Source organism: Macaca fascicularis, chromosome 6 (assembly GCF_037993035.2).
Source record: "Macaca fascicularis isolate 582-1 chromosome 6, T2T-MFA8v1.1".
NCBI classification, from domain to species: Eukaryota; Metazoa; Chordata; class Mammalia; order Primates; family Cercopithecidae; genus Macaca; species Macaca fascicularis.
This window is the reverse complement of record NC_088380.1, coordinates 177,582,162-177,608,790: the sequence shown is the minus strand read 5'-3', so window position 1 is coordinate 177,608,790 and position 26,629 is coordinate 177,582,162. Positions and strand designations below refer to the sequence as shown.

General features: G+C 44.2%; 1 protein-coding gene across 1 annotated transcript; it reads right to left on the bottom strand.

The window, feature by feature from the left end:
• Positions 1-27: 27 nt before the first annotated feature.
• GABRP (gamma-aminobutyric acid type A receptor subunit pi) lies at positions 28-26,629 on the bottom strand. Its single transcript, XM_005558504.4, has 10 exons — positions 26,480-26,629; positions 21,708-21,802; positions 21,128-21,246; positions 17,163-17,230; positions 16,086-16,303; positions 14,025-14,107; positions 8,241-8,378; positions 5,322-5,474; positions 4,330-4,517; positions 28-2,131 (listed from the first exon to the last, which is right to left on the bottom strand). Exons 2-10 carry the CDS (start codon positions 21,758-21,760, stop codon positions 1,829-1,831), a joined length of 1,323 nt encoding a protein of 440 aa, XP_005558561.2. The 5' UTR covers positions 21,761-21,802; positions 26,480-26,629; the 3' UTR covers positions 28-1,828.

Here is a 26,629-nt window from a genome sequence, read left to right as displayed (position 1 = left end):
ACAATCATTCTATAGATGACCACTTGATTTGGTAGGTAGCTAATATGGTATATTTATTTCACAGTTTCACATCTTTATCATTGTTTTCATATAATGCTTAAATGGGGTTTCAGAACAGATATTTCCTTTTAAACTTGTTTTTAAAAAATCACAAATATGATTGGCTCATACAACCACATTTCACCTCTTTTCACCAGCACCCCCACCCATTCCCATTAGAAACATTTTGTTAAAAAATCAGGTGATCAAACTCACAGAAACTGAATCGTAAGAAGTATAATGGGAAAAAGAACGAGAACCTGCGGCTATAGGGAGTTACAGAAGAGAAATCATCTTTTAGAGCCATGGTTTATTTCTGACAGGAAAGCTAAAGCCATGCATTTATTAGAACAGGAAGCTAAGAAATTAAAGATGGCGAGATTGTCTAAAATAACTGAGGCTGAACTGGAAGCCTTCACCCTGGCACTCTCAAAAAATCACTTTTGGTACTGTTGGCTGAGCCTGGCCAAGGAATGTGCATCTCTGGCTGGATTTGGAGAGGACAGCTCACCTGCAACCTGAACACAGGTTCTGTAACGTATCTCACTGTTACTCAGAAAGTTCAGTACTCAGGGCCAGCATGCTCCTGCTCATGCAGGATAAGCCACTCAGAGTAGACCAGCTGGAAGGATCCGGGATCCGAGCAAAGTCAAGTTTACTTAAGCTAAGCCACTCGTTCCTGGGTCATGCAGTTTGTTTTCTAATAAGCATCATTCCTGATCATTAGAGCAAAGGGATAAATGCTCCTCTTGGAATGATATAGGGGATCTGCCCCCAGGAAAGTGTTGCTCAGTGTTAGAGTAGCAGCAATGACAGAATGACAGCGACTCTCCGAGTCGACCCAGCACTTTTAGTACCCCATCAGTACGTGAATAAAGGCAGCTAGAAAATGGACTCAATTCTACAAGCCTTCATGGCAACAGCCCATATTAAGACTTCTAGAACAAGTTAAAAAAAAAAAAACTTCCATTTCCATCCATGTGTGGGAAAGGGGCTTTAGTATTGTTTAGGGTGGATGTTGTTTAGGATGGATGTGTGTCTAATAATAAAATGATAAGATATGTGTAGTGGGGGAATAAAGCCTCACAGTCCTTCCAGTGTGGGGAATCCATTGTACCTTAGAACCAAGGAATTTGTTTAGATTATTGATCTACTCACTTTTTCTTCACTTAAGTTTGAATTTTCAGTGATAGGACTTACTGGAATTTGGGGATAATTCTGTTGTGGTATTAAGTAATATTCATTATTTAAAAACTCATCTTGGTATTGAGTTAGTGCATTGACTTCCAATGAATTGACATAAGCCCATATTTCATTTTAACCAGAAACAAAAACTAGAAAATGTTACTCCCTAAATAGGCAGCAATGTATTTTATAAGCACTGCAGAGCTTTAGTAAAACATGTATGATTACTTTAGAAACAACTTCTGACACTTGAGGGTTACCCAATAGTCTCCTTCCCATTCTTTATATGAGGTAAATGCAAACCAGGGAGCCACCGAGTAAACAGCCCTAAGTACATTTGTAATCTTGGGCTCCATGGGGATGTGCTTGATTAAGATGAAAGAGGAATGGACTGATATTTCTATTACAAGATCCTGTAATGCTAGGACTTCTACACAGCTTAGAATAATGGTTGGGGGTTCATTCTTTGAGCAGAAAGGCTCAAATATTATTTTAGTCACTTGTAGCACCATTGGATGTGGGTGCACACTTGACCTAAAATACCATTTACATCATTATCTTGTCCTGTTGAAGACCTATGGCATGCAAGAAATTTAACATCGACTCAAAAATACATGTAGTATGCCCAGTAAAATACATTGGCTAGCATAAAAATCAAAGGAAACAGTAGTTTGGAATAGCGATCAACATTACTGGGGTTTTGAATTGTGAAATAATCAACAATCCTGCCCATCTTTTCTCGGAAGACAAACTTGAACTTGTCGCTGGTTTTCATTGTCAAGTCACTGTAGTCAACATCGTCACTGGAAATTTCAATGCTGGCAAAGCTGATCTTCCGTTTAAAGCTGGAGATGGAGCTGTTGATGATGTTAGTAATACTGACTTCTTCCACTTCCTTCGTTGTCCCCTAGTTCATAGACAATGCAGTTAGCTTAAAAGACTTGACTTAGCAAAATAAATAAGTAGGTAATGAGCTAATAAAAATTTAGAGGCCCAAGGATTGAATAATTAGGCTTAATAGAGAGTGGCATTGAGTGCTTCAGAAACTGGCCAATAAGCCAGGCTTGGAGTCCTGTTACCCTGTTTGGAGATACCTATTTGTAAGTCACCAGCACATATAACAGGAGGAGTAACCATGGCCCACTGTAGATATCCTGAGCAGTGTGCCAGATGCGAAATACTCAGGTTTTGAAGTTAGTGGACGTGGGTTCAAATTCCATTCGGCCTTTCACTATTGTGAAACTTTAGTCACCTCAATCCCTCTAAGACTCGATTTCCTCACCTGCCAAATGGTGATTGGTATTGCCATCTTGAGACTGATGGGAAGATTAAATGGTAATAAATGGAAAGCATCTGGTAGGTGTTTGATGACTTCAATTCTGCTCCAGGGAGAAGGGAGTAACTGATTATGAGAGATAATAGAAATCAGCTGTGTCTTAAAGGTTTGCCACAAAAGCAGAAAGAGTGATGCTCCCTGCCATTGCAAGGAGTTGCCATTCTCCAACATGGCTGGGGTCAACTCCCAGGAATGTGGGAGTGTAGTGAAGGCAGAGTGTGCTTTGGATCCTTGGCCAGGCCACTTGCTAGGTGTGGGGTCTTATGGGAGTTACCATGTCACTGTATAGGACAATGAAATGAGTACCATTATTATCCCAATTTTACTCTTGAGAAATTTGCCACATCAATAAGTGGTAGATTTCTCAAGAGTAGAATTGGGATAACAATGCTGCTCATTTCATTGTGTTGTTGGATGAACTAAAGGAGATGTTGATGGATGTTTAGGACACAGTGATCACTCCATAGTGCAGTGATTATCACACACACAGCAAAATAAGGGCTTTCTGGTGTCTTCAGAGGAGGCTGTCAGTATTTCACCAATCCCCATTTTGCCAATCTAGCAAATCCAGATTTTTTTTGGGGGGGGCGGTAATTCAACTTCCTTCTTTCCTCATAAGGAAGCCTAAGAGAACAAAATAAATGAAAGCCATCTTCCTCTTTGGCTGGCACACATGGTCATTGGCCTTTGGTTCTTGGATGACATGATTGTGAAACATTACTCACTGTAGCCAAACACAAGGGAAAAAGCAACTGGACCTTTGGGTCATTTTGATTCCTCATTCTTCACGATTAGACCCTTTGTGGTCCTAGCACTTTGCTAAAGGTGGGCACTTCTTCTGAACTAGATCCCTATCATTTTCTTGCTTCTTAGTATGAACTTTAGTAGGCCATTATCTATCAAATTTGGCTTCCAAATAACACTAGGGGTCCATGGGCCTGTAAAGAGTGATAGTTAAGAGTATGGTCCAATGCTCACTGTAAGTGAGAATAGCGGATAAGTGCCAGGCTTTGGAACCAAGTAGGTTTAGGTTGGAATCCCAGCTCTACCTCTTAGTATCTATATCCCCTGCAGTAAGTCTCTTTCCCTTCTTGTTATCAGATTTCATAAATTTTAAAAGGGAGATAACCTCATTGGGTTGTTATGAGCATTTACAATAATATAATATTTGCAAAAGGCTTGTTACTGTGTCTGGCACATGTAAATGCTTGACAAATAATGACTATTATTATTATTTAGAGAGCTGGACTACAGTGTTCCACTGCTAAACCAAATAATGACAGTTTTTCTCAATTAGCAGAAAAATATGCTAACCAAGAAATTTGTCACAATCTAATATTTCCATACATTTTTAGTAAAGCATTACTTGTATAATTTAAGAATACAATAATACAACCAAAGAATTACATTTTAAGTAAATATATATTAATGTGAAACTTGCAGGCAGCTGCTCATGCTTTGTTTCATATCGGATTCTTCGTGGATGCTTGCTCCTGTGCTTGTGATTTTATGCTGCATACAGATAACATATTTTCTTCCGGAAAATTAAACATATTAATATCTCATTGTATTTGGTGAAAAGAATGGTCTTTTTCAAGGAGCACCATGACTTCCAGCTGCTCCCACCTGAACAAGGATAAGACTCTCTGGAGCACAGGGAATCACTGGGGGTGGGGTGGGGTGGGAATAGGAGCCAGGTCCAGCCCATGTCTACAGACCAGCACTTGGCACCAGTGATGGATCATACACAGGGCCCTCAAGACTCTTACCCTATCTTTGGCTGCCATCTGCTGTAAGGAACTGTAGTGAGCAACTGCGTATTCCAGCAAGGCCCCAAACACGAAGCTAAAGCAGATCCCCAGGTACACATCGATGGCCTTTATGAAGCAGTTGGTGTTGGGAAGAGAAGTGCGGGACCCGATCATCAGTGTGGTCATTGATAACACAGTCGTCACTCCTGGGAAAACAGGCAGGGGACGTTCCTACAAAGTGACTGGTTAGCCCTCCACCATAGCCTGGCAGAGTGTCCCCGTTTGAGAATTGGCAGGGTGAGGACAAGACCCAGAAATGGAATGCTGTGACCTTCTAGAACAGGGTTGATTTGTCCATTTTGTACAGATATGAGTGATGTGTTTTTTTAAATGTTTCACGTTCTGTCTTCTCCTGGGAGGGGGTGATCAGTATGCAAAAGAACTGACAATAGACCATCTAAGCACAATGATCGCTTACTTGTCACTGTAAAACTTAAGTTTAAAAATGCACCACTCCTGGCACGGCATGGTGGCTCACACCTGTAATCCCAGCACTTTGGGAGGCCAAGGTGTGCAGATCACTTGAGGTCAGGAGTTCAGGACCAGCCTGGGCAGCATGGTGAAACCCCATCTCTACTAAAAATACAAAAATAAGTCAGGCATGATGGCTGGGATTCTAAGGCAGGAGAGTCGCTTGAGCCTGGAAGGCTGAGGTTGCAGTGAGCCGAGATCACGCCACTCCACTCCAACCTGGGCGACAAGAGTGAAATTCCGTCTCCAAAAAAAAAAAAAAAAAAAACAAAAAACCAACCATCCAAACAACAACAACAACAAACCCACACTCCTAAAGTAGTCTCTTTCTGTCTCTCTCTCTTTCTCTGCAAAAGAATCTCCCAAGAAAACAACTGTTGGAACTGCCTTAGGAATATTAATGAAGACAATGGTAAAAGGAAAAAAAAGCAAGTACCTGACAAGCCAGTTCTTAGAAATCTCCTGTGAGAGCTGCTTACCAATGCAGGTTCTTGCAGGGACTGAATCGAGGGAGATCCAAAATGAAACCCAGGACAACACCACCAGGAAAGTGGAAGGAACGTAGGTTTCCAAAATGAAATACAGAACATTCCTCCGAAGCTCAAATTGTAAGATCAATCTAGTGTAATTTCCTGAAAGGGTAAACAACGGATAGGAAATTGTGTCTGTTCATGTAGCAAGTGGTTTCTTTATGGGATGCTTAACTTAACTATATGTACATTAAGCCCTCTGTCATTGATCAAAATCTGGTTCTGTATGAACTGTCATTATGATTTCCGCAGGAGACATTGCTGTTGCATTGAATGGGATTTATAGGGGCACTGCTCTGCCTCATGTCCATCTTGGGCTTTTCTGTATCACAGTATTCCTACAGCAGTGCAATCAATACTGGTTTTCTTGACGTCTGCCTCACTAGACAGTGAGTCCCTTGGGGGCAAACACTGAATCTTTCAGTTCTGCACTCACAAAGTAGTTGTTCAATAAATACCCATTTAATGAAGATTACCTGTGACCATCTGTTTCTCAAGGAATACTATGGAATAGACCTAATGGACCTATTAAATTTAAGTGAATTTTTGATGATTTCAGAGGCACCCCAGGTTTTATACTACTTCAGGGCCATCCTTAGGAAACACTGTATTCTAGATGTGGGAAAGGCATGTGTTAGAGAGCTATCATTAACAAAATTCTGTGTGGCAGATAGGCTACTGTAGCACAAAACATGTGTCCATGGGTTGGAGTCCCAAGCTCTGCTCCTGCTGTGCTTCTATTATGGGGAGGTGAGCAGTAGCGGCCAGCACTGGTGTGGATGGATGAATGAAGAAGTTATTCTCTGGGAACAGGAAAAGTCTGGCTTAGATTGGTATTGGGGAAAAGCAGGATAGTGAATGGGAGCTGCTCCAACCCCCTGTGACCCCCAAATTAAAGCCTGAAATTAGAAATTATGCCATTAAATAGCTAAACAACAGACATATGCCTGGATAATTATAGTATAGAATAAAAATACGTACTTTTAGAGCTTGATGAGACCCTAGAGATTACTTATTATTTTACTTTATTGATGGCTAAATTGAGACACAGGGAGTTTTAGTGATTTGAAAAGGACCTGGAGTTGATGTTAGAAGAAAGAATAAAAACCGGGTCTTTCACCCGTTGGTCCAGGGATGTTTTATCAGTCTACACTGCCTGCTTTATTTCTTTGATTTTGAAAGTCAATATTTTAAAAACAAACAAGCAAACCTTAGAATCAATATTTGACTAAATAACGACCCTCTTTTGTACCTGAAGGGGGTCATTATGTGCTACATGAGATTACATAATTTTGAAAACTGAAGCCATTTTTAATATGAACCCAATTTGGGAATCCAGATTTGGTAAACTATGACAGCATAGCCCTAATTTACAAAGTTGTCTTTAAAAATAAAGTGTATTTATTTGCCCATTACAAAAATAATACATGATAATTACTTAAAATTTGGAAAATAAGGCCAGGCATGGTGGCTCATGCCTGTAATCCCAGCACTTTGGGAGGCCAAGGCAGGTGGGTTGCTGGAGCTCAGGAGTTCGAGACCAGCCTGGGAACATGATGAAACCTCGTCTCTACAAAAAATACAAAAAATTACCCAGGCGTGATGGCACACACCTGTAGTCCCAGCTACCAGGGAGACTGAGGTGGGAAGATCACTTGAGCCCAGGAGGTGAAGGTTGCAGTGAGCTGAGATTGTGCCACTGCACTCCGGCCTAGGTGACACTAGAGTGAGACACTGTCTCAAGAAAATAAAATAAAATAAAATAAGTAAATAAATAAAAGAAGAAAGAAAAGAAAAATTTGGAAAATGAGAAAAATAGGGGGAAAATCACCTTTTCTTCCATTCCAGTCTTTTCTCTATACATAGCCTTTAATTTCTAATTTTCATGTAGCCACGATCTTGGTGTGACATATATTTTTAATGTCATCTAGGTTCAACTAAAATACACAGAATACACAGTAGGCTGGGCCCAGCGGCTCATGCCTGTAATCCCAGCACTTTGGGAGGCCAAGGCAGGCGGATCACTTGAGGTCAGGAGTTCGAGACCAGCCTGGCCAACATGGCAAACCCACCTCTCTACCAAAAATACAAAAATTAGCCTTTCATGCTGGAGCATGCCTGAAATCCCAGCTACTCAGGAGGCTGAGGCACAAGAATCACTTGAGCCTGGGAGGCGAAGGTTGCAGTGAGCTGAGATCGTGCCACTGCACTCCAGCCTGGGTGACAGACTTTGTCTCAAATTCTCAAAAAAATAAAATAAAATAAAATAAAATATGCAGTAATTTTTAAGGGTGCAAATATGGATAAGAATAAGCATTCTTAATATTATCATAAGGAAGTGAGAGGAAAATACCTGCTGCTTACATATAACATCACATCTTTCAAAACATGTCTATGTAAAATCACCAAAGACAAAGAAATGCATTTCTGGTAAATGAAATGAGTAAGTAATACTTCCTGCCACGTTTGCAATAATTAGGGTTTTCGTGCTCTTGTTGGGCATTGCTGCTGTCTTCTTCATCTTTGAGCTGTATTCTTATTTTCATTCTTCAGTGCTAAAGAACCAGTGTTCCAGTTAGAAATATGAATAAATTTTATGCATGAGGGAGGCATGGAATTTGAGCAATCATTAGCAAATATCTGGAGGTACATGGTGCAAGGCTTCAGAGCTGGTCCAGAGGTCTGTTCCTCAGTGGACCATTTTAATACTGGGTGTGGAGGAGATGGAATTGCTCAGCCCAAACCCTACTGTCCCTCTCCACTGCATCCCAAAGAGGTAAAGTGAGCAGATGTTATTTCTGACTTAGAGAGCAACCTTATACCTCAGTTCACTTATTTTTATTTCATACAGTTTGTCACATGAGTTACCTGTCTCCTGCTGCGATCTGGTGACTAAGGTGAAATATCGCTCTATGGTGTACTGAGCAAGCCGCAGGTGTTCCAGCCCACGCACAGAGTCGTTCCCTCTCAGCCAGGTGAACTCCACGTCATTTCCATCGTAGCCCCCTGGCAAATGAAATGGAGCCCTGGTCAGTGCAAGCGTGTTACAGATTGAACTGGTCTGAAAACTGCTGTGATACGGAGACAGCATGAGTTCCTTCTTCATGGTGATAAGCCCAAGGACAATCCCATGCAGAACGTGGCATGATTTCCCAAGTGCAGTTGCAATGTCTGCTCTGAATGAAGTGACCTGCTAGGACAATTTGCCGTCAATTGAGAGCTTGTCCTGTGTTAGGTATTGCGTAGACCTGCTGGATGATAAGTCATTAGAAGTGACCTCCCTCATTATTTAAATTACATTTATTAAGCACATATCTGTGAACACACAAAGAGACTGCCTTTCAAGATTGTATAATAGCTCTGATGATATTTTCAGGGACTTAAGAACTGATCTCTTCATATTTCCATATTGGCATACATACAAAAGCAAAAACAAAAAGCTTGCTTTATCAAAGCATGTAAAAATGCATGTTAGATAAGTCTCAAAGCAGTTTAATTAATATAGTTGACAATAGTAACAATAGTTACCTTTTGAACATTTACAAGTACTTTATACATTATGTCACTAATGTTCTTGTAAACTTGCAAGGTAGCCATTTCTATATTTCTTCAATTCTAAGATGGACATTTCTTTACATTTTCTGAAATTGAACTGCATCTTGTAGTTGATTCATATCTATAGAATATATATAATAGTATATATATATGTATTTTTATATATAGTAGAGCTTATTTTTTTCCTGAAATGTTATTATTCAATAAATGCTGTTCCATGGAACTGAGTCACTATAATGATTTTCCCACATTATTCTTGAAAACTCTCAGATTCAGAGGGGTTGCATAACTTTCTCAGGATAATAAGGCAAGCAAGAAAGAGTTATCTTAGGAAAGTTCAATCCCAAAGTCTATGAGTGATGATGATAATAATACTTATGATTTAATAAGTGATTGCATTTCCAAGTGCTTTACAACATTATCATCTCACTTAACCCTCAATATAGCTCTTTGAGAAGATATATGAACGGTTCATAAGCCAACAAAAAGATACTCGACATCACTAGTCGTTAGGGAAATGCAAATCAAAACCACAATAATACGCCTCACACCCATTAGAATGGCTGTAATAAGAAAGACGGACAATAACAAAGGCCAGCACATGGAGAAGCTGGAACATTAGCTAGTGGGAATGTGAAATGGTACAACCACTTTGGAAAACACGAATGCGGTAACAATTTCTTAAAAACTTAAATATAAATTTACCATTTGACCCAGCATTCCACTCCTAGGTATCTGTCCAAGATAAATGAAATCAGGTCCACACAAAGACTCACACAACCGTTTTCATAGCAGCACTACTCATAGTAGCCAAAGGGTGGAAAACAAATGTCTATCAACTGATGAATCAATAAATAAAGTGTGATATATATCTCTCACATGAATATATATACATATGCATACAAAGGAATGCTACTCAGTAATAAAAAGGAATAAAGTACTAATGCATGCCATAACATACGTGAACCTCAAAAACATGAGGTTGCAGTGAGCCTAGATTGCACCATTGCACTCCAGCCTGGACAACAAGAGCAAAACTCTACCTCAAAACCAACCAACCAACCAACCAACCAACCTACCAACCAACCACATAGTGCATGATTCCATTTGTATGAAATATCCAGAAAAGACACATTCATACAGACAGCAAGTAGGTTAGTCGTTGCCTGGGAGCTAGTGATGGGAAAGAGGTGTGGCTGCAGAGGGGGTTCAGGGGTCTCTTTGGGGTGATGGGAATATTCTAACAGTGGCATGTGGTGATGGTTGCACTATTTGGAAATGTACTAAAAATCTTTGAATTGTACAATTAACATGGGTGGATTTTATGGTATATAAGTTATACCTCAATAAAGCTGTTACAAAACAACTCTGAGCCAGATACTATTATTCGTCCCACTTCACAGATAGGAAACTGAGGTCCAGAGACATTAGTAACTCACCCAGAGTCACAGAGCTAGTGATGGCAAAACCCAGTGATTTCAGTACCTGTGATCTTAAACATAAAGCTCTATTGCCTTCATTTTCAAAGGCTACTGGGAAATGTGATGCCGGTGTTGGAACTAACATTTTGTTAAGTCTCACAGTACGGTATCCGTTGTCTAGCAAGGGTTATCTCTCCCTCCCCAGGGAAGAGAAATATAGTCATGAACTCTTAGGGGATTTCCAGGTAAAAATTGTCTGTGGTCTTTCCCTTGGAAGCATCCAAACATGTACTGAAGTCAGCTGTCTAAATACGGCTACCATCCCACATTAAAAAAAAAAAAATCTATGAAAGTGGGTAGTACAAGTTTCTACCTGGACACTCTGCCTTTACAACTAGTAAACACATACAATCATTACATTATGGTCTCTCTGTCCCTGGGTGAATAAGGAAAACTGTGGCATGGTATCAGTTCTTTTCTAGAGATGGCACTTGGAAAAAAATCCATAATGATGTTTCTATACCCAAACGCTGCTAATAAACATTCAGAGAAAGCTCCCTCCGCTCACTGGGGATGGTCTTTGTGAAACAGAGGCTGAGGTTTCCAGGAGAATCTCTCTCCTGGGATTTGAGATGAGCCCAGCCATGATACATGGAAGGTAATTGCTTTTTCCACGTGGAACTGAAAATGAGTTCTCTTTTTGATAACCTCAAGTTTTATTCCGCCAACAAACAGCTGTATTGCTTCAAGAAGGTTCTGCATGCATTTAATCAATGAGATAATTAATCTGTTTGTCTGGGTCTTTAATTAAATGTCTGCTTCTGAAAAACGGCTTCTGCTTCATAATGGCTGTGCTTCTCAGATGTTGCCCACTGTGACCTTACGTAAGGAGTGCCCACTGCTCTCCAGAGCTTGACTATAGTTTCTTGCTCCACACACAAGCCCTGCCTTGATGCCTTCATAAATCATATCTGCAATGTTGTTTGCCTATCACAAGTGCCCAAGTTTGATGGGCATTTCAGAGTGGTTTACTAAGGAACAATGGAGATTACTTAACAATGCTGGGGAGTCCATTCATCACACATTAACTTCATTCTTCATCACAGGCAAACCCCTAGATGACAGTTTAGATGCCCATTTACTGGCATGACTGTAAGAGCTTTATATCTATCAAGCAATTTCTTTTAAAAGTTGGAAGCACGAGTGATAAATGTCAAGGATGGCTTTGCATATTTGCCATTCCTTCTGCTGTGTTCCTTCTTGTACATAATCTGCATCTTAGTAGATTCTGAGTCCCACTCCTTGTCTCTTGGTCCATTCCAGCTGATCCCCTACGTCTCATTCCAAGTGACACTTTACCTAGGAAAACTCTGATCCCCCTATTACTTTTCATTGTTGTAACTCATTCTGTTATAATTATTTAAAGTCCCACACCCTCTATTAGACTGTAGAGTTCTCGAAGACTGGAACATTGCTTTTATCTGTGTATTGCAAACATCTACCACAGTAGCCCACATAGAACAGTCATTTAATGGTTGAATGGATGAATTGAATGTATTTATATGAGGATAGACAGATGGAACCCACCAGCTATCCAGACTGGCTGGAGACGTTAGTGGGACAATATATAAAACTAAAGTATTAGAATGAGAAAAAAAGACTTTCCTTAACTGACACAGGAAAGGACAAACACTGGTCTTGGTCCTAAGTAATGCAAGGGAACTGGCACAGGGATATGTCTGGGACCACTGTGTGGTAATCAGGTTGCTATTCAGTTGAACATTCTGGCAGGATTTGGGGAGTCCAACAAAAGCGTCACATGGTTACTCAATTTGGGGAACAATGATGATAATAAATGGACATTGGAGAAACTGGAAAGGAGTTATTAAAAGATTTTCATTATCCCCATATTACAGGTTAAAAGCACTTTATGGTATACTCAGGAAAAATAAGCAGCTCAGATCACAAACAAGCCACTGGAAAAAACTTCCTGTGTGACTCTCCAGCCCAGTGGAAGGGCTATTAGAGTTCAGGGAACTTTGGACGTTGGGGCCATTCTACCTGGGTTCAAGTCCCAGTGTGGTTACTTAACTTTCCATTGGGAAAGTTGCCAAATCCTAATTTTTCTATCTGCAAGATGGGAAAAACAATATATACATATATCAGGATTGTTTGGAAGGTATCTAGCACAGTGCCAGACATGGGTTAAGCAATTGTTAAATGGATGCTACAGTATTTATCGGGAAAAGAATATTTATTACTATATACATTTTTTTTGTTTGAGACGGAGTCTTGTTCTTGCTTGTTGCCCAGGCTGGAGTGCAGTGGCGTGATCTTGGCTCACTGCAACCTCCACCTCCTGGGTTCAAGTGATTCTCCTGCCTCAGTCTCCCAAGTAGCTGGAATTACAGGCACCCACCACCACACTTGGCTAATTTTTGTATTTTTAGTAGAGATGGGGTTTCACCATGTTGGTCAGGCTGGTCTTGAACTCCAGACCTCAAGTGATCTGTCCACCTTGGCCTCCCAAAGTGCTGGGATTATAGGCATGAGCCACCGTGCCCAGTCCATTTATTACTATTATTATTACTATTATTGTTAACAAAAAAGTTGTTCGGTCAAGGAGACTGGGGCAACAGCAGATTGAGGTCACAAAACATATTTTGTTACCTCCTCCAAGAAGTCTTTCTCCACTAGCCTCTCTACTTCCTTTGCAACGGAGAGTGAGGTTTTTCTTATTATCACAGTGCTTTGCATAGAAAAAAGAAATAAAATAAAGCCTTTGTGATTTTCTAGACCTAAAAAGGTAGCCCTGGACATATTTGCTGACAAATGAAGAGTACGTTGATGAAAAGTCCATGACCTTTTTCATCAGCTTCTACTGAGACCCGTGGCTGACTTGATGTTGGGAGAGTAAGGGTGGGTGGGTGGCAAAGAACATGGTCATAGAACTCATCTGGAACCATAGACCCTTTGAGAGTTGGTAACCAGATAGATGGCATAAATTCGATATTAAAAGTTTAGGTCTCAGGGGCTAGTCTCGATTTGTTGTCGCCAAAATGTTTTTAATAAAATGATTGTCTCACAACACGCTCATGAAGGAAGATTCCATGGTTTAAAACGTTTGTGGAGTGCTGCCACTCCTTCTTGGAATTTCACGTGGAAGTAGCTTATTAGAGCCTGTTAAAAACTCTGCAGCAAAGAAGAATATTAACACTTTAGGCTTTCTGAGTCATCTGGTCTCTATCACAAATACTCGACTCTGCCACTGCAGTGCAAAAGTAGCCACAGACAATATGTAAGTACATGGGCATGACTGTGCTTCAGTAAAACTTCCTTTGCAGAAACAGGTGATGGGCTGGATTTGGCACACCAGCTGTTGTTTGCTGACCCCTGACCTAGACCGCCAACTACATTAAAGCATTTCCTTTGATTTTCTTGTCCACTCACAGGTGGAGATATCTGGTACTAATGCATAATGGTTCTCCCCAAAAGATATTAGGCATGTCTTTGAGAAGTCTCTAAATCTGTCTGGAAGTACAGTCAGAAGGGCTGAATCCACAATGAATCAACATTAAGAAAACAAAGGTCACTATGTATGAGATACTTTTCATGAATACACAGACCTAAGTAACCCAGGAAAATCATCTCAGAAGTCTGTAGGATGTATACTTACAGCTTTCCAGCTGCAACTTGCATGTCTGTGTGTCCATGGGGTATTTAGACAGATCCATGTTACATGCAACAGTTGTTGTGATTCTAAGAAAGAAAAGTGGATTCAAAAACAGTATTATGAGGAAGCTATAGAAAGTTCACATTCCCTTCCAAGGCCCACTCAGAGAGGACTTTCACTTGAACTCTTACAATGAACATGTAGGTTAGAGCCTGCATCTAAAGCATCCTTGAGGTTCTGTGTGCTAAAGAATGCCCATGAAGCTTGGTTAAAACCTGGGTCCAGAGTGGAGGAAGTTGGAATGCTGGCCATTCAAGGGGCAAAACTTCTGGCAGTATCACAGAACAGACAGATGCATGGGCCCAAGATGCTTTAGCATCTTCCTGACAGACCTGGGTGGGCCTAGAACAGTGTGCACCATCAGTATCGTCACCACCTGACAGCAGGTGTAGGGACCCGCATAGGCTCACGTGGCTCTGAGTGGCAGAACTGAGACTGGAGCCCAGGTTTCCTGGGTGTGGTCTTCTCATGAGGCCCTGCCTCCTCCAGGATGCAGAGGCAGTGGGGGGCCCAGGCACTGTGGGTTTGGGGGCTTACCTCCACAGATGTTCGATTAAAGGTCAGTTAAGCCCTTACAGTGGAGATTGCATTCACTAGGCCTCTATCTTCCTTTTTCTTCATTGTCATACATTTTTATTCAGCATCTTTATTTATTAAGCACCGTGCTAGGTACTTGGGGGAAATGGAGGTGATTACCAAACGGTGCTTACCTCCAGGATGCTTACTCATACCTCCTTTAGGGAGACAGAGACTAACAATAGTTGTGGTTTACTAAGTGCTTACTGTGAGCCAGACCTTGGGCTGAGTGCTTTGCATACATTACCCCTTTGAATAGCTCTACTAGGTAGGAAATATTTTAATTCTCATTTTACTGCTGCTGAAACTGAGGCTCTGAGAGTCAAGTAACTTGCCTAAGGTCACAGAGCTGCTGAGGGACACAGCAGGGAATTGTACCCAAATCTTTATGATTCTAGAGCCAGGCTATTAAAACATCACTCATTATTTGTAATCCTTACACAATATTGATTGTGTTGTGTGCCATAATATAGACAGACACAAATGCACACACAAATGCATGCACATGTGCTGTGGGAACGTGGGGAAGGGGGACATTAATGATGATTGGAATTGAGGTCAAAAGAGAAGTCTAATTATGTTTCATGAAACAAGAATTGGGCTTTGAGATGGTCTTTGCAAAACTCAGTACAGTTGAGTGTGTCCAGAAATTCAGTTTATTGGTTAGCTCAACCCTTGTTTTATAACTTCAGACTCTTACTTAAGATTAAACATCAGCCCCATGAATATTTTGCTCCTGGCCTCCTCCCCAAGGCCTCTGGGAGCTTTAGGTTTGCACAGTCTTTGCACAGGCAGAGATGAGTCCTGTTGCATCCAACCCGGCTCCATGAACAATTGGGTGAAAGGAACTTCAGCTTCAGGAATTTGGGGAGAGGGCAAAGGGGAGCCCATGGCTGCAGGTGGCAGATGCTTTGGGGCATTGCACTTGGTTTTCTCTACAAACATGACTCAGACAAGTACAGTTGTGTTCTGGAGCTGCCACAGCTCCACTAAGCCCCATGAAAGGAAAGTTCCTTGCATGCACCTCTCTGTTGGCTCTTGCCATTGCCCCTACTACTTCCCTTGCTAACTTCCTTTTACCCTTTAAGACACAGCTCAGAATCTTGTAACATCACCCCCAAACCACTCACCTACTCCCCAACTTGGGCCCCAGCACTGGGGACCTCATTTGTTTCCATGTCCATGTCTTGAGGACAGGGCAAGGTCTTACTCAGCTCTATCCTGTGGCCAGCATGGGGCTTGACACAGAGCAGGTGTTTGGTAGATGATGAATGGAGAGAGGGACCTTCTATTATGGGTGCAAGGATCTAAGAAGGCATGGGACCTCACAGTGGCTATCCAAGTTCTGGTCACAACTACCCAAGACACATCTGCATGTTTTCTCCCAGCTGCTGCCCTCCAGCCCTGAGGTCACAGGTGTCCGCGTACCTGAGGGCGTACAGGACCGTGCCATTGGAGAAGAGGCGGATGAGCCTGTTTCCCACAGTGACTTCATGGAGGAAGGACTTCTTGGACTCCACAATGTAAGTGTCCGGCACCCAGAGGAACTCCACGAGGCGGGCATCCAGAGTGAAGCTCTTGTTGCCTTCAAACACCAGCCGCTGGTCCATCCAGCGCTGTCGGAGGTATATGGTGGCTGTGTAGTCCTGGGACGGGGAGGCAAGGTATGGAAATGGATGGGGGTGGTGGGTGAGAAAACCCCACCAAACAGGAGAAAAATGGTCAAGGTTTATTCCTCTCCCCACCTCCACTTAGAGCAAGAGTACACAGATGTTGGTGAATAAAGGTACCATTCTAATTGCAATATGCCACTACCCCAAGACTGGGGTAACTGATAAGTCACTCTAGTTACCCCAGTCTTGGGGTAGTGGCATATTGCAATAAGAGAACAAATCACCTTATTTATTTGAGATAATAGCTCCCCCTGCCAAAAGGGAGCCCTGTGTTTGAGACTTTAACTTACGTGGCGTGACAGCTCACATTGCACTGATCACTAAGGCCCCATCGAATGGTTGAATTTTTTGGTGGGCTAAGTGCTCAGGTTGTCCACGATTTATCTGGAATGCACAGCATGCCCTCTTGGCAAACTGCCTTTAGTTTGCCCTTGTCTCGAATGTGTTCTCTTAAGGGAGAGGGTCGTTGTCAGCACCAGCTGTCAGTTTTCCTTGGGTTGTCTCCCCTGTTATGAAAGACCACGTGATGGCCTGGCTTGCCTACTACACTTCTATTCCTTTCCCCAGATTTTATCCATTACCAAGTGTACCCACTTCATCGCCTGGTTTCTCTCCTCCTGGCTCTTGAACCGATTTTCTTCCTGATACTCAGAAAATCGGCTCTATAAGAATCTTCCATTGTCTTGAGTTTGGAGACAGCACTCCAACTTCTGCCATTTCAAATGCAGGAGGGCCGTGAGCCATTTTTTTTTTTTGAGTGGCTAGAAAGCATATTCCCATTAAACACACGGAGAGGGACTACTTCGGTGGAGTACAAAGGAACAGCACTTACCATGTTACTCTCTGAAATGCTAGAGATACTTGCAATGTCCAGAGTCAGCGCTATCTGAACGGGTTCTCCTAAGATGAAAAAGAAAAAAAAGCAAGAAAGAATGGAAACACAAACATGAGACGTGTGACAGTGTCTTTGTGGGGTAGTGGCAATAGCGAGTATAAGAGAAGTGCCTGCCTAGCCGGACATCCTGAAGGTGTTCATTACTGGTTATCTGTACAAATCTCCCAGCATCACATCCATCAGTCACGTAATAGCAGGCACTCAATAATGGCATTTCCCTTCCCTTCCCCCTCTCTTCCGTAATCCTAGCTAATTTTGGAAAAGGGACAATTTTGTTCACCAGGCTAATAGATGGAATAGCATTCACTTGCAATAAATAACTCCCGGGGGTGCCTCAGGGGACTGCGATAATGCATTAACCAGGAAGAGGCCAGGCAGAATTCAAAAGAAGCTTAAAAACATCTCATCAGTAGGAATAGGGCAAAGCAACCTACTTATTAATCTAAGGAAACTAAGCCATAGGATATAGGTAGGAATTTGGAAATGAAGTGTTAGAGCCAACGCAATTAAACAATACTTGCATGTTAACATCTGGTGGAAAAGGGCGAGATCTTTGAGGGCAGAACCTGGAAGGTGCTGAAGCGGTGTGGTGCTAAGTGGCTTTCTGCCTCGCAGGGCAGCAAGGTGCAGCTCTGAGACTAAAAGCCTGGAGTCAGAGACAGGTGTCTGAATTCCACTCGGGCCACCTAACAGCTTTGTGACCTTGAGCAAGTTTCAAATTTCTCTGTGCTGTGGTTTCTTTTCTTTTTTTTTTTTTTTGAGATGGAGTCTCCCTCTTGTCACCCAGGCTGGAGGTGCTGTGGTGTGATATTGGCTCACTGCAACCTCTGCCTCCCGGGTTCAAGTGATTCTCTTGCCTCAGCCTTCAGAATAGCTGGGCTTATAGCACCCACCACCATGCCCAGCTAATTTTTGTATTTTTGATAACGGCGGGGTTTCACCATGTTGACCAGGCTGGTCTCGAACTCCTGACTTCAGGTGATCTGCCCACCTCGGCCTCCCAAAGTGCTAGAGCCACTGTGGTTTAAATATCTGTCCCCTCCAAAACTCATGTCGACATTTAATTGCCATTGTAAGAATGTTAAGAGGTAGGACCCTTAAGAGGTGATTAAGCCTCAGGGGTAGAATTGGTGCCATCATAAAAGGGCAAGTTCAGCCCCCTCCTGTCCTCTCTCTTACCCTCTCTCCTTCCACCATCTGATGACACAGCAAGAAGGCCCTTGCCAAATTCCAGCACCTTGATATTGGACTCCTCAGCCTCTAAAACTGTGAGCCAATAAACTTCTGCTCATTATAAATACTCAGTCTCAGGTATTCCGTGATAGAAGCACAAAACAGACTAAGACAAGTGCCTGCCATCGAGGGTTGGGTTGGCACAGTTACAGCATCTGGTTTAAGTGCCATAGATCCGTGTTAGTTGCCCTCCCTGAAGAATGCAGAGAATGCAAAAGACATGAGAGCTCCAGTCCCACTGTGCTTTCTGTCCAGTTTATTTCTACACGGTTTTGTCTAGGCTTTGCCTCAATTGACTTTTTTAGTAGACCAGAGTGTGCTCTTTTCTTCCCCTTGAGTTATAAAAGCAAGCTGTGCCACCAGAGGGCAGCTTTCTCCTAGGAACGAGGTCAAAGCCGGCTCCTGGGTAGTGTTCACTAGCACCTGCTTACAAACCTTTGCTTTATCTAGCTCAGTCCCTGAGAAATCCTATGAAGGTCTTGTCTCTTTTGGACCTTGGGGTCCTGGAAACTGGGTGCACAGATATTACAGAAAGCAATGGCCCTCCACGGGCCTCCAGGCTGCCATGCAAGTATAGGGATTTTCAGGAGTGAAGTGCCAAGAGGCACAAAACAAGGGGCATGGGGTTGTACTGTTCCCTTTTTAAAACTGAAGACTCCATGCCCCATTTTCACCCCAGGTGGGATGAGGCATCACATCCCTTTAAGCCCACCCCAGGCTCCCTGTTCTCAGAATGAGCTCCTTGCCGGAGAACCCTGCACCTTGTTGGCCAGTGAGTAGGCAAACAAGAAGGGGTGCGTTCTGGATTAATTGTTTGGGGTTTGGGAGGCAAGAGAAATTGTTGAGTGGCACTAACCAAGGCGTGCAGACTCACATGCTTGTCATTCGTGTTCAGTAGGGCCTGGGAAAACCAGGGGATGTTGAAGCCTCTTTAGGTTCCTGAATGTAAGGATCTCACATCTTAATTGTGTCTCAAATCTGAATGAAAATGCATCTCTCCCATCTCCAACGGAGCAGGTGTGATTGACTGAGGGCCCCGGCTGCTGTGCTTTGGAATCTACCACCATGCTTGCCCCAAGGCCACACTTCTCATGGGCCACGGCCAACCACAGACTGAACGCAGTGGGCATATCAAAGTGGCCTGATCCTGGGAGGCACAGAGACGGGAGACTCCTCTGAATGCAGCCGTAGCTCAAAGACTCCCTGGTGGTCATTCCAAACACACGAGGACTGCCCTACCTTCTAAGACACTTCCACCCAACCTCCCTTCCTTCCCTTTCTCTTTCCCTGGGGCCAGACCTGCAGGTCTGACAGCTCTCCTAGCTTCCCTCTCCCCCTGCCCCATTCTCCCTCCTAGACATAGTCCCCCTAAATAGCTTGAAGAAGTCACTGGCTCTTGGCATCTGCTGCTCAGAGGATCTGGACTACCGCATGAATCCTAGATCAGACCACAGAGTTTTATCATCTGAGGGGAGGAACAGGGAGGAGAAGGGATGAAACTCACCCACACTCTGTTGATGGGGTAGGCACTGTGCCTCAGGCTTACACACTTCACTTCATTCAGTCCTCCCGGTGAGATAGATGGGATGTCCCCATTTTACAGAAAGGGAAACTGAGGTACAGAAGGCTAAACTACTTGCCAAGCAGGAAAGCTAGGAGCCAAACTCAGGTTTGTTCAATGCCAAGGCTCTTTCTGTTGCTTTCTGCTATGGAGAGCTGTGTAGTTGGCCTCACTCCTTTCCTCCTTGCTTTATTCTTTCAACAGATATTAATCAGCAATTTGTTATATGTCACACACTGAGCTTCTATGGGAGATAGTGAGGGAAATAGACTCCTTCGAGGGCTGCAGCCTGGAGCCAGGACAGACATTAATCCAGTTGTAGCATAATGGGGATGGCTATGATTTGGAGACATGTTCACAAGGAAGTGTGAAGAAAGGAGATGGGGCCTGGAGGAATCAGGGGAGGCTTCTCGGAGAAGGCAGCCTTTGCTCTGAGACATGATGGAAAATTGGCATTTTCCCAGGGAGCCAAGTTTAAAGAAGCAATTCCAGGAAGATAGCCTCTGTAAAGGCCTAGAGGCAGGGGAGGCCAAGGATGTCAGGGAGCATTCAGAGTACACTGGGGAGCATTGTAGGAGGGGAAGGAGCGGGGACTTAGGCTGATGAGAACGGCAGGCAGACAAAGGCTGCACTGGGAAGGGCCTGGTGTGCCTGGACTCTACGCAAGGATGCTGGGGCACATACGGGTGTTCCAAACAGGGCAATGACCCAGGAGGCATCCAGATGGCAGTCTGGGGAGTCAGCTGAGAGGGGGCAGGCTGGAGGGGGAAGACCAGGTGGGGTAGCCTGGTGGCACACAGTGAATTCATTGAAGAGTGACCCTGGAAGTGGGGGCAGGCGGAGGACAGGGTGCGAGTGATTGTTAGGAGGCTCTCGCAACCTCCTCAGTGAAGAAGAGCATTGCTTTATCTTGCAGGTGGAGAGGCAAGGTGCCTTTTTCCAGGCAGTGTGAAAAATCATTGGTAGCCATCCTCATCCATCATTGCCAGTCCTTAACAGGCTACAGATAGAAAATGGAGTCAACTCAAACCTCCCGAAACCCTGCACTGCTTATTGTCTCTGTTTTCGTCCCTTTGAATTGATGTCCTGGACACAGAAGATGACCTACCACCAAAATTGGGCCTGAGAAATTTGTTATATCCTGCTGTGAGGTTCTCAAAGCCAGGCAGGGAAAGCTTGTCACTTCTGCCGACCTCGACGTTGAGCTGATTCCCCTGGATGCACATCCTGGAAAAGAAATAGACTTTGTTGCATTTGCTTGCTTATGTGTGAATCCACACGTGTACACACGCTTGAGCTTGTGTTTGCCCATGTGTGTGTGGATGTATGTGCCGTGCCCATGTACCAGCAGTGACATTCCTACAGAAAAATCTCTTAGTTTTCAGCTATTGAGTTAGTATCTCCATTTTTTACCCATTTGCGATAGATCAAAATATCATGGTAATTTGGGGACCCTCCAAATGTCTTATTTAAAAACATAAGGGTTCATCCATCTATGACCATATTGGAAGCTTGTGTTCTGTAAAGAGAGTACATGGCGGGAAGTTTTATTGTTCGGTGCTCCAGGGAAGTGAGGGGACCAGGTTTTGCCTGGCTGTGGGTGAGTAGGAAGAGCTGGCCCCTCCCACCACATGCCTGAATGCAAAGCAACTCAAGATGGGGGCCATCCTGGGGGTAGCAAGGCTCACCTTTCAGTGAAGAGACTCAGACACACGAAGGCCAAGTGGAGGCTGTAGTTCATGTTGAGGAGCTGTTCCCACCGAGGGGTTGAAGGAGGAATCACCTGGGAAACAGAGGGGGCAAGGTAAGTGGAAGGCAGTGCAACAGGCTCACCGGCTCCTGGCCAGCCTCTGTCTCTGGTGGGTGGCCGGTGCGGCATTTTCTCAGCATGCATAGGAGGCAGCCTCTTTCCATACCTTTTGGTTACAGCTCCTTCTCCCTGTGTTCCCTCCAGGAATGACTTCATTTTGGAGGATTATGGGTTTTTTTTAAATTTAATTTTTATTTTTTTGAAACAGGGTCTCACTCTGTCACCCAGGCTGAAGTGCAGAGGCATGATTTCGGTTCACTGCGGCTTACTTCCTGGGCTCCAACAATGCTCCTACCTTAGCCTCCTGAGTAGCTGGGACTACAGGCACGTACCACCACACCCGGCTAATTTTTTTTTGTATTTTTGGTAGAGATGGGGTTTCATCATGTTGCCCAGGCTGGTCTCGAACTCCTAAGCTCAAGTGATCCATCTGCCTTGGCCTCCCAAAGTGCTGGGATTACAGGCATGGGCCACTACGCCCGGCCCAGGATTATGTTTTAAATCTACCCCAAATTAAGACTGGGACCTCGTGTGGAGAGTGGTTCACTAGCACCAGAAAGGCAGCCAGTTTGTCCCCTGGGCCACATCTGCTAGGAGCCAAGGCTATCCTTGCCCTGTCCTTGTCCCAGCTTTACCAGGAAGGACCCTCTCAACTCTATACTCACCTCGACCAAGCCAGACATTCTCTTATTTATCCCTAGGTCTCGGCTTGTGGGGCCAGTAACGTAGACAGGAAACAAAAACCTGAGAGCCTCCAGTGTCAAGAAGTCATGAGTTAGATGCTGTCCCACAGAGCTCACTCCATCCTCACCGTGGCCTTGTGTAGTGGGCGGGTTAATCCCTGTATTATTACGACAAGGAAACAGGTGCATGGGAAGGACACATGCTAGTGAGTGCCAGGGGAGACTTTGAATCCAGGGCTGGCTGCCTCCCCTGGGTACTGTCTTCCTTCAGAGCAGGCTGGGGCCTGGGTCTTAGTTGACCCAAGGATCCTTGCTGCTGTTGTGACCTCCTAGACCTTGTCCCTGTGTCTCCTGAAGCCTTCCAGCTGGTGTGTTCGTGAGGACCATTCGTGGGGCATGGCCCAGGGGCCCGGCCTCCTCAGATTCAGGAGCTGCTGTCAGGCCTCCCTCTGAGAGAGCAGGGGGCAGCCAGGCAGGCCAGCCTGTGACCTGTCATGCTGGTGACAGTAGAATGGGGGTGCTCAGGCTCAGGCCCCCATTCTCAGGCAGCCCTGGGTTGATTACCTTCTCTGTGGCAACCTCTGTGAAATAAGCCACTTTCTAGAATCTGGCCATTCTGGAGCTTAGGGTGTGATTCAGCCATTCATTAGTATTATTTTACTTTCAAAACCAATACACGCTCATTGTAGAAATGGCAACAAGTCAGAAATTAAAAGTGTAAGTCCCAATGATGTGTTAATATGGATTCATCGATGGAAACAAATGTGTCCCTCTGATGTGGGATGTTGACAGTAAAGAAAGTTTTATGTGTAGGGAAGGCTCAATTTTGCTGTGACTCAAAATTGCTCTAAAAAAGAAGTCTATTTAAAAACAAAAACAAAAACAAAAAAAGCACCCCCCTCATTTCTTCTCTTTTGTCTCATATTTCAGAAATAACTACTGATAACAGTTGCTTTATCCACAGATACACATATATATTTATATACATACATATCTCTGTATCAAAAAAATTAAAAAGCAAAATTGGGGCAATAGCATGCTTTTTTGCTGCTTACTTTTTTTACTTAATAATTATAGCAAACATTTATTGAACACTTAATGCATGCTTACAACTGTGCCATGCATATCTACAATCCTCACAACTCTTTGAAGTAGGGTCTACCATTCTGCCCATTTTACAGATGAGAAAACTGAGGATTAGAGAGGATAAGGAATATTTCCAAGGTTAAGTAGCACATGAGGGGCAGAAAAGTGCATCTAAGCAAGCTGACCTAAGTCCTTTTAATGAGTGCACCATGAAACATGCTGTGTTGCAGTATCAGTGACACCTTCCATGTCAGTTCCTATAATTCGCCTTATTCTTTCTAATGGCTGCAAGGTATCTCATGGTCTGAATATACCAACATTTCTAGAACACAGCTCCTACCATGAATGTTGTTATTTCCAAAGTTTTTACTATAACAAAATCAGGGAAGAACAGTTTTGCACACAGGTAAACTCTTATCGTTCTATTCTCTGTTGTGTTAGCTCTTTTGTTCCACTCATTGAAAATACCAGCTATAAAATCAACATTATAAATCTACCAACAATCATATCCACATTTTCTTCCTTTAGTCCATCTCCCTAGTCCCTGTCCTTTCCCTGTCCAAGCATCGAGTTTAAGGGGGTCCATGGAGCAGCTCCCATGCTCTCCATTGCCTCATTCAATTTTCCAAAGGTTTATTGAGCTCCTCCTATGAACTAGGCATGTGAAAGGCACACCAGAACACCCATCTAGTGAGGAAGAGACATGTGTGAGCGGTAAATGAACATTCCCTATAGCCATCCTATAATAGGAGCAGAGGACAGGGGATACTTGGTATGAAAAAGAGCGGGGAGGATGGGGCAATGTCAAAAGGGAAGTCACAGAGAAGATAATTTGATTCTTGAAGAGTGTGTTGCATTTGCCAGGTGGACAAAGGAGAGTGGGGGTCCTCCAAATGTTGGACAGAGATGTGGGGGTTTGCCCATGGCCTCTCTCCCACATGCTTCTCAGCCTCCTCCCACCAGCCCTTGGCTGTCTGTGTCTTTCTCCTGGTCTGGCCTGAATGAACATGGTTCCATTTCAGCATATTCCTCATTTCCTCCTCCTCCTGTGGGAAACGGCCCTCGATCAAGTGAGTTGGGGAACCATCTAGTCTTCAGTTCCAAGACTCCTCTTGAATAGTGCTTTCCTGATGGCCAAACTGCTGTTAGGAAGATGTAACATTTGGCCCTGGGCCTCTCAACCTCCTCTAAGGAGTCTCGTGATCTGAGAAGGTTCGCCCAGGCTAGAGCCAGAAATGGAATCCCATCCTACCCTGTTTGCTTGGTTAAGTTGCTAAACACGTCTCATTTTATAAGGGAAGAAAAGAGAAGAAGGAACAAGCCTTCTAATTGCCCATGAATTGTTAGAAGCCATGTCTGGTGCCTAATTTCATTTAATTCTCATGGCTGTTGGCCCAGTAGGTGTTAATTTTTAGAGTCAAATCTCAGATTTGCAAAGGGATTTGGCTGAGGTCACACAGTTAAGTGGCATGATTTAAATCTGTTTTCCAAGTCCCTTTTCTTTGCCCTGCATCTAGGAGGAGGGCCTCCAGCATCCCCAAGCTGAACTGGATTCCACTTGAATCTTGTCCTTTTTATACCAAACCCATCTGGGGGATGGAGTGTTGCATTCGCAGCACATCCCAAGTGACAAGTGCAGCTGATGCCATCAACCCCTGTGGCAGAAGAGCCACAGTGGCTATTTATGTGTTGGCTAGCCTCCACTGGAGGCTCAGGCCACCAGTTCTGGTCCAGATGCTGGGGGAGGGCATTTAGTGGAGAGGTACTGAGCCACCAGAGGGCAGTGTCTTAAGGGTTGTCCCCAAAGCTGCAACACAGACGTTGACTGAAACCACCTGGTCTTCTGCAGAGACGTGGTACTCAGGAGGTCCTAGGAGGCTCCTGAGTAGGGGTAGCCCACGCATTATTCTGCCCCGAGGGCATCTCTGGCCAAGGTCCTACCTCCACTTGTAGAGGAGACCTTGAGCTCTGGATTCCGACACACCTGAGTCATTTAACCTCTCAGAGTCTCAGTTTTCCCATCTGACAAATGAGAATAGAAAACACTCAATAAACATTCGTTTTCACTCTCCTCTGCCTTCCATGTCGTCTATGGGAATTCAGTGATTCCACTCTGGCTAACAGAACCTTAGCTCTTCCTAATACACCCCAGGTGCCACTCAGAGTGTTAGCTAACTGGCACCACCCGAGGAAGGACAGGGTCAGGCACAGGGCATTAGGGTCGCGTAGGGAGCTGATGGCACCTTTTTCTGAACCAGAAATCCAGCCCAATGTCTCCCAGTCTCCCCCGTCTCTTCCTGGGTTGGCCTGCTGGGCCTCTATACTCCGTGCTCTTGGCCTCTATGTCTCTTCAACACTTCCCAGGCTGGAAGCAGAAGTAATTCCAATATGTGCAGGGTTCTACTCCCGTTTCTACTCTATTCCCAGAATTTCTAACATGTAAATACAGTGACTCTCCCAGTTGTCACCTCCAGCTTCCTTCCTGTGCAGGCGCTGTTTTCCTATCCTTGTCACTTCAGCATAGACAGAATCATTTGTTGGAAAGCAGGAGTAGAGCCCGAATCAGGTTAAGGTGAGGAAAGGCATTATTGCCATGGGTCCTCCTTAAGAAAATCCCAGAAGATAAAGTGGTGCGGCCTGTGCCCTGTGTCTGCTGGGTCTTGGCCGGCTGGTGCAGAGGAGTGAATGACTGTGGCTGCAGTGAGGACAGCAGGGGCTCTAATCTTGGCTCTGCTGCTCGTCCTGCAGTGGCACTCCCTGACACACATTAGGTGTTCAGCAGAGACCAGACCTGCCTCCTCCCTCAGTCCCAGCAGGGCTTGTATTTAGAACTCCCTCCCTCCTCTCTCCAGGCACCTGGAGGGGCCAGCAGTTTCCTTACCAGGCAGTTGTTGAGGCTCCGTTAGGGCAAGTCCTTCAGGCCTACAGGCAGGACTTTCGGGCAAGGCACGGTCTTCTGGATCCCCAGAGTTCTCCCCATCCTCAGCCCTGTCCCCTCGTATGTGGACACGCAGCCACCCTCAGATGGAGT

What these genes read in the sequence shown, in the direction of transcription:
- GABRP (XM_005558504.4), bottom strand. Translation starts at nt 21,760, where the DNA reads ATGAACTACAGCCTCCACTTGGCCTTCGTGTGTCTGAGTCTCTTCACT. An exon ending in GCATTTCAGAGAGTAACATG is followed by an intron (nt 16,304 to 17,162) that starts GTAAGTGCTGTT and finishes TCCCCGTCCCAG; the next exon opens with GACTACACAGCCACCATATA. An exon ending in AGATGGCAGCCAAAGATAGG is followed by an intron (nt 2,132 to 4,329) that starts GTAAGAGTCTTG and finishes TCTATGAACTAG; the next exon opens with GGGACAACGAAGGAAGTGGA.